This window comes from Poecilia reticulata, linkage group LG17 (genome assembly GCF_000633615.1).
Source record: "Poecilia reticulata strain Guanapo linkage group LG17, Guppy_female_1.0+MT, whole genome shotgun sequence".
Classification (NCBI taxonomy): Eukaryota; Metazoa; Chordata; class Actinopteri; order Cyprinodontiformes; family Poeciliidae; genus Poecilia; species Poecilia reticulata.
Window position 1 is genome coordinate 10,444,192 of NC_024347.1, and position 12,014 is coordinate 10,456,205.

The 12,014-nt window shown below is 39.5% G+C and overlaps 1 protein-coding gene across 1 annotated transcript in view; it reads right to left on the minus strand.

The window, feature by feature from the left end:
* Positions 1–3,906: 3,906 nt before the first annotated feature.
* The window catches only part of epha4b (eph receptor A4b), a 96,523-nt gene continuing 88,415 nt past the window's right edge, over positions 3,907–12,014 (minus strand). The window contains exons 15-19 of the mRNA XM_008433614.2: positions 9,298–9,562; positions 7,495–7,644; positions 7,179–7,372; positions 5,464–5,604; positions 3,907–5,297 (exon numbers count right to left, since the gene is read on the minus strand). Of these exons, the coding sequence (XP_008431836.1) occupies positions 5,198–5,297; positions 5,464–5,604; positions 7,179–7,372; positions 7,495–7,644; positions 9,298–9,562 (850 nt within the window). The 3' untranslated portion in view covers positions 3,907–5,197. The remainder of the gene's footprint in view (positions 5,298–5,463; positions 5,605–7,178; positions 7,373–7,494; positions 7,645–9,297; positions 9,563–12,014) is intronic.

The following is a 12,014-nucleotide window of genomic DNA, read 5'->3' on the forward strand; positions in this document are numbered from 1 at the left end:
GCTGCAGGTGAGAAATTAGAAATATTAGCATATTTATTACAGCAACATGAAGACACAAGAATGCCYACACTCTTTACAACAAGCAATGCAGAGCAAATTGGCATAGGAACAAATAACCTTTATTGGTGGGCAACAAAAGAGAGAAGAGAGATGGCCAAGGGAGGAGAGAGAGAGAGAGAGAGAGATTTGACTGAAAACATCAACTGAGAATCTGATGAACATTTAATAAACGTACAAGGTGAGAAACAGAAACAAACACAGTATTTCAGATCAAGAGAACCAGCCCACGTAGCTTAAATTGGCAAGGTGTGGATTGACAGTGGTGTGGGATTTAAGAAAAGGAGGTGGGTATGGATCGGAAGTGCTGAATAAGAATACAAAAAGCACACTAATGATTTCCTTTAGTTTTTGAGGCATTAATTGAAGACACGATCCTTGTGGAGTTTTCCCATTTTAAAACAATTATGTAATGAAAACTTTTTTTTTTTAAGTCAGCCAATTATTTGAGATATGAAAAAAAAAAAACACTTCCTACTTCTTTCGTTTGCTTTCCAGATTGAAGATTCTCTAATATTATTTTAGAAAACGACTGCTGTTCTCTGCTGAAAGGAATCCAAGGGGGGTGGCTATGTGGAGGTTTCTGCGATGTTACATGAGAAGGGTGCTGATGTGAGGTCACCTTAAGTAATGCAAATAAATACAACCTGTATATACACTTTACTCTTAATATCACCTTTATATGACCATGGAAAGCATATAACTCAGTAAATAAGGCATCTAAAAGGCCAGCAGTCCCAGATAGGCCGCTAGAGTGTAATTATAGAGTTAGGAAGAGTAGAATGAACAGTTTTACTTGATAATATTGTCTAGGACTTTGACTTATGTCGTAAAAGAGATGTGAAAATTGTTTGAAAGGACAGAAAAGTAAATGGAAAATTAGTTTTTGTTTTATTGTTGGAAATTTGGATGAGCAGAAAAAATGGTCACTTCACTGCCCTTGAATCCTCCGTCACGTTACACGCTTAGTTTTTGGGATACAGCTGATGATACACCTTATAATTTCCATCATAAGGAAGACAGAATGAGCCTTTAAATTCAAACTAACAAGCCGAACTTACTTGAAATGTGATATTTATTTTATTTAAGTTAACATTAACTTGGAAACCTGCATCTGATTTTGTTATTTTGTTAATTGTTCTGCTTTCAATATAATCAATAAAGTTACAANAATACAAAAAGCACACTAATGATTTCCTTTAGTTTTTGAGGCATTAATTGAAGACACGATCCTTGTGGAGTTTTCCCATTTTAAAACAATTATGTAATGAAAACTTTTTTTTTTTAAGTCAGCCAATTATTTGAGATATGAAAAAAAAAAAACACTTCCTACTTCTTTCGTTTGCTTTCCAGATTGAAGATTCTCTAATATTATTTTAGAAAACGACTGCTGTTCTCTGCTGAAAGGAATCCAAGGGGGGTGGCTATGTGGAGGTTTCTGCGATGTTACACGAGAAGGGTGCTGATGTGAGGTCACCTTAAGTAATGCAAATAAATACAACCTGTATATACACTTTACTCTTAATATCACCTTTATATGACCATGGAAAGCATATAACTCAGTAAATAAGGCATCTAAAAGGCCAGCAGTCCCAGATAGGCCGCTAGAGTGTAATTATAGAGTTAGGAAGAGTAGAATGAACAGTTTTACTTGATACTAATGTCTAGGACTTTGACTTATGTCGTAAAAGAGATGTGAAAATTGTTTGAAAGGACAGAAAAGTAAATGGAAAATTAGTTTTTGTTTTATTGTTGGAAATTTKGATGAGCAGAAAAAATKGTCACTTCACTGCCCTTGAATCCTCCGTCACGTTACACGCTTAGTTTTTGGGATACAGCTGATGATACACCTTATAATTTCCATCATAAGGAAGACAGAATGAGCCTTTAAATTCAAACTAACAAGCCGAACTTACTTGAAATGTGATATTTATTTTATTTAAGTTAACATTAACTTGGAAAGCTGCATATGATTTTGTTATTTTGTTAATTGTTCTGCTTTCAATATAATCAATAAAGTTACAACTCATWTATTATTTCAGCGATTAATATACTTTTAATACTTGACGTAGCATACTGTGCAATTTGCAGAATTCTAATAATTAGTCAAATTGTAGAAAAACAAACATGTTCTTCTGAGCTATTTTCTCAAAAATAAGATTGAATTTTCTACTCTATATGTTTTAAGTTTGTTCACAAGGCTTTTCTATGCTTTAAATGTAAAGTYGTACTACCCGTCGTATGCRGGGAGYTTCAGCAATAAATCTAATTAGAAGTTTTCTTTTTTCCTTTTTAATCGCCACGCACTATCAAAAGTGCTGTTTTGTGYAGTAAATTGAATGGAAAGCAGGGAATGCGTAAAGTTTAAAGTGGATATGCAARTAAAACAAGCTCGAAAGTCCATTCTACTCATCCTAACGGCGTTATAAAAACTGCAGGCGCCGTCTCCCGTCTTTSAAAGCCGACGCTTTTCTCCTTTGCTACATTCCGTGTTCAATCTGATGGTTCGCCTCATCCTTCACTTTTCACCTGTGCGAGTCGCCCCCTGAACGTAAACCTCGAAATCTCTTTTTCATATTAAAAGCACATCAAAGTCGTCGTCATTGTTGTCATTACAAACATTCTAATATTGGAAATTAACACTGTACATATTTTACACTATGGTACAATCAAATACTATACTTCATGTCACTGTTGGTCCTATGGATCACCACATGTATTAAAACCGAGTTTTGGAAAACATTAAATCCAGGCTCAGTGCTATTAACGCAACGAACATGAAAAGGGTCCCTTTGAGTCTAATCGTGTAATTAATGTCATGAGCGAAAATATCAACAGACGTATTGGCTTATTCTTGTAAACATTGTACTGTAAATTTGTAAGCGATGGGTAGTGACTGAAAATAAGGATGATATAAACAGCAAATAAGAAAATGCACATCAGACAAAAAAAATAAMGTTTTTTCTCTTTTTTATGCAAGATTTACCCTCTTCTGGTGGCACGTCTGAAATCCAACACTTCACCTCGTCAATAAAGGGACGATTCTATCAAACGATGACGTCGGAAAACAACTCTGTAATCGTGGTGAGAGTGCTGCGTGGCCGTAAGGACAGAGGAAATGAAAGTGCACAGCTAGAATTAAGGTATGTCGTCGAGATKAACTTTTTTCATATTTCTGTACATGGCACAAACCCGTAAAAATCAAGTTAGACGTCCTCAACAGTGTCACTGGCTTTGCATCGCCTTTGCGCCGCACAAAACACTACGACCGTCTAAACACACCTGAAACACTGGAAGGCTTCATCTTCAGATGAGTTATTCCTTTAAAGTATGTTGTRAAACAAATATAYTTTGCGCGCCTTTCAAAAGGACTCAGACCCTTTGAATTTTTTTTCACATTTTGCCACATTGCGACCACAAACTGTAATTATCTTCATTGGRATCAGCACAAAGTGTAAAAGAAAATGAACTGCGGTTTTCAATTTTTATTTTCACAAATAGAATATGAAAAGTATTGTGGGCAATTCTGGCAGCTCAAAGTAAAATCCAGTTCATATCTGTGCAACGTATTCTCGGTGTGAATCAGGTCCGAGAACAAAAAGCCTAATGAAGACAAATACGTAAGAGATATTTRGAAATAAGTTGTTGAGAAAGCAGAATAGGACCCAAAGARATCCACAGCTCATGGAAGAATCCATCTGCAGGACAACTACAAGTCATTCACTCCACAAATCTGGCATTTATGAAAGAGTGGAAGAAGAAAGCTGAAAGAAGTCTAATTTTCAGTCGAGTACAGGAAACGGCAGACATGGAAGAAGGTGCTCACGAAAGATGAGACCAAATTTTTGCTTTTTTGCCTACATGCAAAAGGCTTGGTGCGGTGGATCAATCTCAACGCCGCTAATCAACCTGAACACCGCATTTTCCACTTTTTGTCCAATTTATTTTGAGACCAAATAGGGAACGCCTTCATGTCTACAAGTGTAAGACTGAACGGGACCAACTGAATATGAGTCACAGCTACCATTTTAGCAAGAGTTGATTCCACCGAGTACACACTCAGTGGGGCTGAACACAAATCCAAACAAAACTTTTCATTTTTTGTTTTGAAAAAAATGTAAAAACTTTGTATTCTTTTCCTTACACTTCACTGTTATGCATAAGTTTGCAAAAACTCCCAATGCAAGACACTACACTGTGCTTAATGTGAAAAAATCTGAGGCACGAATCCTTTTCGCGAGGCTCTGTAAACTATGTTTATTTTGTCAAAGATACTGGAAGAGTAACATTTCGTCACGTTCTGTTATTTCTTTGCAATCTGTAACACCGTACAGCACGTGCACGCAAACAGSCGTACRTATAKCGGATCTGCTTTCTATGGAAGTTTGTCTGAGAGCGGTCTCTAAGGAAGCCCTTTTCCCAGCCAAATAAACTTATTAAAAACATACTTCCATCCTACACAAGCTAGCGAAATCTACATCCCCCTTATATGTCTACAGGTCCATTTATTTTATCTCCTCACTCCCTTCACATTCATGTCATCCATAATCTCTTAGCTTTCTTTGAGCAGACACCAGTGGAAGAGTTCATACATTTACAACAACTGCTGTTAGCGCTGTGCAACCACAGATACAAACGTTAGGTCCATCTCTAAGCTTGTGGCATACGCCGCCCATATAAACATATATCTACACATGTACACGTCTTATGATCCTTTTTGAAAACCTTCGTTATGAAAACGTAAAACAAACAAAATGACGGTAAAACCAACTGTACACCTGACAAACAGTGACAAGCATTATATTCAGTTTTTTTAGTCATTATGTTAATTTTTTTTTTTTGCTTTTTCTTCATTTATGTTTACATGATGTGAAATGGTCTCTGCGTGCGTCTTTGTTCGTCTCTGTGCTGCCCTGACATGGTGAGCGGTGTTGGCCAAAGGGCACGTCCAGGACGGGAATTATGGGAGGGTGAAGGAGTCAAGCGTCAATGTCGTCTCCATCTTAATGTGCCACAAAAAAAACAAAAAAAAATAATTGGAGACCCAAGCACAAAGTATCCATTACAGCTCCATTTGAATGGCGTGGGGGAGACTCTCCACAGGAGCGTCCAGTTCAACTCTGTCTCTCTGTGGAAACTGTTATACTTGGACGTGTGTACCCTGGGCTTGCAGGCTCTGCACGCTGGACAAAATCTTCTTCTGGTGGCCGGCCAGCGTCACTCCCATCTTAGCCAGTTCACTAGATGAAAGATTTAGGAAGACAAGCAAAGATATTATAATGCTGTAAATTGTAAACACACTGTTATGAACGCTGCATTGTACATCCTCCCCAAAAACACTGGAAACATTGAGACCCAGAATGAGAGGTGATCATTTTAGCAGGATAAGGCCCCTTGTGTCTGTACCTGACGCTGATATAGAGGATGGAGTCCAAGCTGACATATCCGGCGCTGGAAAAGTTCTCTTTGTACTGGCCCATCTTGATGGTGTCCAACCAATCATCCACAGTGCTCACGCTGAACTCTGGGGTGGGCGGGTCCTCCCTGCTGAAATGGAAAGCACATTTCAATCCAGTGGTAGTTGATGCAGCTCACAATTCATGCCAAAAAAAAATAAAAATATGCAAGTCAAGTTAATAAAACACCCACATTTCAATTTCTCAGAAAAATTATAATCATAATAAATAAAAGCAAACTTTTAGGATAGAAATGGGATGTTATGACCTGTACATTCATGTCACTTCACTTCTGACTTGAAAGCTGTGCAGCAGAGTCACTGACGCTCTCCACAACAAGGACGCTTATTGCTAAAGAAGCGCAATATCCAAGTTTACCATTAGAAAGTTTAGTGGAAGGAAAATGTTTTGTAGAAAACGATGAAACGTGTAGTAGTACAGAGTAAAAATTGCTCTTTGTCCACTGTGAAGATTTAAGAAGAGCAAATAAAAAGGCTTGCAGTATGACGTGTCATGTTGCCTTGGTTTGAGGCGTTTGTGTCTGCAGCCGTGTCATTTTTTTATGATGTGTGTGTTTTTATTCCAAAACCAGATTTAAGAAATGAAGATGTATCTGCATTTAAACATAAAGACATACATTGTTTTGATTCTAATGTATTCGTGCTCCCTGTGAAAAACAAAACAAACAAAAAAAAAAATACAAATACATTTCCGTTAATGGATGAATATGATTGTAGTCTTTTGCCCCTTGGAAAGCCTTCTGAGTTTTCCATTTATTATGAAATGCTATAAACTATCTTAGCATTCATTCATTTCCATAAATCCTTAAAAAAACATGTATGGAGTGCAAGAATGAGCACATTAACAGAGATTTACACTCATGGTCAAAACAGAAATGGGTTTTAGGTATTTTGGAGGCATCCTGGATTTTTTTGGGGAAAACCTTTTTGTCTGGCTTTGTTTAACATTTAATGACATGCAGAAATCTGGGCTTTTAAGCTTGAGGTTCGATTTATATGATTTTAAAACGCGGCAAAGACCGGATCATAAACAGTAAAAGTTTTTAAATTAGAGTTAGTATTTTTATTTTTTTCATCACATCTGCCCTGAATTACTTCCATCGATGATAATGTAAGACGCGTTTTTGGTCCTGTGGTTTATTCAGCCTCTTCTAGACTCTCTGGGGGTTTAACTGAAGTAATTTTGAGCTTCTGCCGTCTGTTGGTTTGTATTGAGCCTTGTTTTTTTCTTTCCCCCCACTTTCTGTTTAGAGCGTTTGTCTCTGAAAAAAAAAAAAAATTCATTGTATGCTGCACTGATTCTGAACATCAACTAAGCGCCTGAGGTGTAAAATGTAAATGTAAAAATAATGATATTCTCCGGGTGCGGGCAATTCAGCTGGGGATTCGGAAACTCTAAATTGAACAAGGAGAGGGAAGATACACCAGCTCCCCCAAACTTATATTCTTTCATTTTCTACTTTCAGAACTAGTTATTATGTCGGAAAACAGCTTTAAAGAATAGAATATATTTGAAAAATAACATTCCCGGCTTACGGATTTCAAAAGCAGTCTCATATTTTTTTTTTCCCACACGTTAAACCTTCAGACCGTCCCTATACTCTCATCCTACAGTACGTTGGTGAAATCCTTTGTTTCCACTGACCACACTGAGCTGTTGGCCAGCTCTCTGAGGCTGGCCGGGTTTCTGATGAGCTTGTCCAGGATTGTGACAATCTGTCCAAACTTTGGCCGGTCACTGCGCCCCTTCTCCCAGCAGTCCAACATGAGCTGGTGCAACACCACCGGGCAGTCCATAGGAGCAGGAAGACGATAACCCTCATCTATTGCTTTGATCACCTTCGCAGGGAGAGAAATGCAAAAAATCTATCGATCTGGTATTGCTTGAGATTAGTAATAGTTTTTTATTGTTTAGGAATGTCTGAAAAAGTGCAAAAAATGTCTGCAGGTTCGGGACTCACATCCTGGTTGGACATCTCCCAGTACGGTCTCTCTCCGTACGAAATCACCTCCCACATTACAATGCCGTAGCTCCACACGTCGCTGGCTGAGGTGAAYTTCCTGTAGGCAATGGCCTCCGGTGCCGTCCATCTGATGGGGATTTTTCCTCCCTGCAAACACACCGCATAGACTTTTGCTGAAATTGTTTGACGAAAGAGAGTCTAAATGCTTTTTTTCCGTTTTGTTCTGATTAGTCGAAATTCGACATGAAGCTGTAAACATGTCAGCATTAAATGGATGACATGTTGTTGCCCTCTGAGAGTGGAGGTACTGTCAGTACACAGATTCGTGAAACAGTTCAGTCCTGTGCTGTAGTGAAGTGCAATTGAGTCTTAAGAAGCAATATCCACTAATAAGCTGTCTACAGCTAAAATGATAACATTTTGAAATTCTGACTAGTTTGCACATTACCTAAAAAGATCCTGGGAAATTTAGTTTGTAAGAATGTATTCTTTTTTGTATTCACAAGTACAACACATTACACAAAGTATTTATACCCCACCCCCCCTTTTTTAAACCACAGATTTTAATATATTTTGAGATTTTAAGGTAATGCAGAAGGAGAAAAAAGAAAACTGCGCACAAATTTATACAACAGCCACACAACAGTTTCCTCCACTATTGGTAGTCTTCTGGCTGTTCTGAGTGTGGAAAAATGCTAACCCTCAATTCTTATAGTCTGTTCTCATTTAATGAGAGAGGTGGCAGGATAAAGAGTGTGTGTATCGGGTTTTTTGGGATGAATTCCCTGAGCTCCCCCTGCCTTTGTTGTTGACACGCAGATCAAAAGGATTCCATACAGCCCCCTGTATGTATAGGCACCCCCACCCTCCCCGGTTCACTGACGCACGCAAGCGTCGCACCTCTATAGGCTCGTCTCGGCTTTTTAACATGCGGAAGATGCCTCTGCACCACCTAGCATTCCCCACCTCTGCTCGGTGAAAGTCAAATGAAAGACAAAGCTGCCAAGTTGCGCAGCACTGTACTTTAGTTTCCCCCACTCCCTTCCTTGTCCACCCCTACCCAACATCATCTTTTTTTTTTCTTCTCTTAACTGCTCTCATTGGATCACTATTCTTCCCCTCCCGCATCCTCTCTCTCTCTCTCCCCTTTTTTCCTCCCCGGGTCTCTGGCTCCTCCGTCTGTCTCTTCCCCATCTCCGCCTTTGCTCCCCTCCTCCATCAGTGCCTGCAGCTCACTATCTAGGTCTATTGACATCAGTGGGAGTTTGTGTGTGATTGCTATAGAGCTGTCAGCGGCTGATCCGCTCCTCCTAGGGCAATGCTAATGCCACATTAAGAATAACTTCCCTAACTTTTCTTATGAATATGAATAATGCCGTCTCCTTGTGGACATTTTTGATGAGTTACTCCACAGTGGTTTAAGCTCATTGATGTTTGAGTTTCTATAGTTTTACTAAAGGGCTGGGAGAGGATGCCGCAGTCACCAAAGACTGATTTGACTGCATAAATACAAAAGTGTTAGGTTTTTTATTTTATTTTTTTGCCTTTGTCTTCACTGTGTATATGAATTAGTTTTGTGAACAGTATATCTTCAATATCAATGTTATTATTTAAGTTAATACTCTGTAGAACCGCTACAACAGTGACAACATAAATTTAGTCACAAGGTTTTGTTGGACATCTTTTAGCAACAACTATATTGTGAAAGTGSCTCAAYGAAAGCCAATCACGTTCTGTGTCTGATTGGCTGTAATTTAGACAGCRTGTTTCGGTCAGCGGCTAACGGCGAGCGGGTCTTACCCTCGTAGTGTAGGCGGCCTCGGGGTCGTCCTCCAGAACTCGGCTCAGGCCGAAGTCGGACACCTTGCACACCAGGTTGCTGTTGACCAGGATGTTTCGAGCCGCCAGGTCTCTGTGAACGTAGCTCATGTCTGACAGGTACTTCATACCCGAGGCGATGCCGCGCAGCATACCAACCAGCTGGATCACTGTGAACTGCCCGTCGTGTTTCTGAAGCAAAGCAGAAACAAACATGAAACGACGTGCGGAAGTCAAGTGTTTTCTGCTGACACCGACCGGTAACGTGGCRGCGCACCGACAACGGCTCCCGCTGTAACTGGAAGGTTTATGCCAGGATTCGAGTTGCACTGGCAGCATTCCAGAGTCCCCAGAGGTTCCAGAGCATGACGTTGTATCGCTTTCAGCTCCTGCTAACCCTGCGCTCTGACCTCAAACTGAGGGGCTAGTGGGGGCGGGAAAAAAAAAAAAAGAGATGAATTTCTGCTTCCAAGGATCAAAGGGTGGGGGYGAGGGGGGATCATGAGAACAAAAAAGTCTCACTTACAGAGGATTGAACCTGACAAAACTTTCCTCTTTAGCACTAAGCTTGTGTCGGCCCAGCTCTGCTTGGATTTCAGGTTTTGAACTGTGGTTGGCAAAGACTTTGCAGCCTGTTGATCGATGATGGTCCAGCTCACCTTCCTCTGCCAATTATTCCTGCCCTGGGCCAACGATCTCTGTTAAAGAGCCATTCATGTTATCAGTCATCCTCTCTCCCTCATATCATTTCTCCTTCTTCTGTCCCTTTGTAATMTCCATCCATCTCCTTCTCGTCCCGCTTCTCTGTCGCAGAGAGGGGGAAGAACTCGGCTGCACTTTGATTCAGCCTAAGTCTATCTGTCTCCGTTCATCTTTCTGTGTCCATGCACCCCTCCCCTCCCCGCCTGTCTTCTGTCTTTTTCTTTCTCCCGTCCCTCGGCAGCTGCGGAGTAAGTTAATTAGCCGGTGGTTTTGTGAGATGCTGATTGATTGGACTGTCTAACAAACCTACAGACTTCCTCTATCAATCTGCCCACCGAACTGTACTGCCAGAAAGTAGGAGGCATGGCAGGAAAGGAAGGAGAAAGATAGGTTGGATGGCAAAAGCATCTTTAAAAAAAAAATAAAAAAATAAATTAATAAAATGCATATCTAAAAATAAAAACACTTCATGTGATGATAGATTGTGTTGGACCAAGAAGAGGGAAGCTGGTTTTGTTACTTCAGAGGGATTTCTGCTTAATAAATGCTCATAATTAAAGACAACTGTAAAGATACCACAGCTGAGCTGTTAAAACCATAAAAAGCCAGGCTCTGCAGACACTTTATGACCTTCCTTTCAACACGTAGCATTGTACAAAAAAAAAAAAAAACATGTACGTGGCATCTCTTTATTGCATGTGAGCGAGTAGGGACGGTTGGGAACAATATTCTTGAGTCGTTTTGCATCTTGTCACTTCACTGTGCTTCAGTGCTGCAGATGGGATCTGCACCCACTTAGAAACGGGCCCATCATCACAGCCTTAATGGCTCAGCAGCAGTGCAGTGATTTTACTGGCTGACAAACAAGGCTGAATATGAATCAGGGGAATGTCGAACATGAGGCGCACCATCTATCTGGGCCGATGCAAAGATGAGTTTCAAGGTTCCCCAGTTAAATCAGTGCAGCACCTTTGATGATCACAGCTGAAAACATATTTTGAATTTTCAAACACTGCAGAGAGTTGGACAAATTTATTGGCACCCCTAAAAACAATGCATAAAAAGCCTGAAAGTAAATTGATTTTTTCTTTTTTTTTTAATTACAGCTGCATCTTCTCATGCTCATAAGAGTACAACCTTTAATTTGAGTACATTTATTCAGTGAGTGGGAAGAAATAAAAGTTATTAAATCACCTGGAGCATAATAATTGGCATCCCTGCATTAAAAGTTACCAATTCTTGTTTTTTATTTATCCTTTGTTTTTTAAGTTAAGAGTTTCTAAATACTTATAATTAGTCGTAAACATCTTATTTCACTTGAGTAGGAAGCAGTTGTGACATATTCAATATCTCAAAAGATCCTGGTCTATTCCTACATTCTCTATGTTGAAATTCAGAAAGCAAAAGTGTCCTGGAAGTTTGTGTAGTCTCTTTCTGATATTACAATCATGTATATTCTCAGAGTCTTCAGAAAGTTTTGTCTAACATTTTATGGTCTTTGGAGACTTCTTTTAGCATAATAAGGTCTGCTTTCAGGTTAAACTCTGATTTAAGCATGTTGGTAGCTGTTTTTAACGTCCCTCCATTGTAAAGCACTTTTTATAAAGTGGAATGGCTGATTTTTAAACATTTTGAGGTCTTTTGCAACAATCTTCTTTCTGAAGGATAGGAACTCAACGTGGTGTCTACTCTTACACATTCAGGAGCACACATAATTAAATATCTGAGGTTTAAACAGAGGAAACCTTGTTCAAAATACAGAGTAACACTGTTTCATTCATATGCCCCCACATGTGAAACAATTGCATGTATATTTTAAGTAGGAACAAAAGTGGTGGTGCCTGAATTTTTTCTTTTTTTTTCTTTTTTCATTTTAACACTTCAAGTCACATTCAATAATAGCCTGAAAAACTATCTCGGGGTAAAGAGTCGTGTTGCTGCCATAAGAGAAAATGAAAGTGCGGTACTCTGTCCTGCTGAGACCAGACTCACCTTCA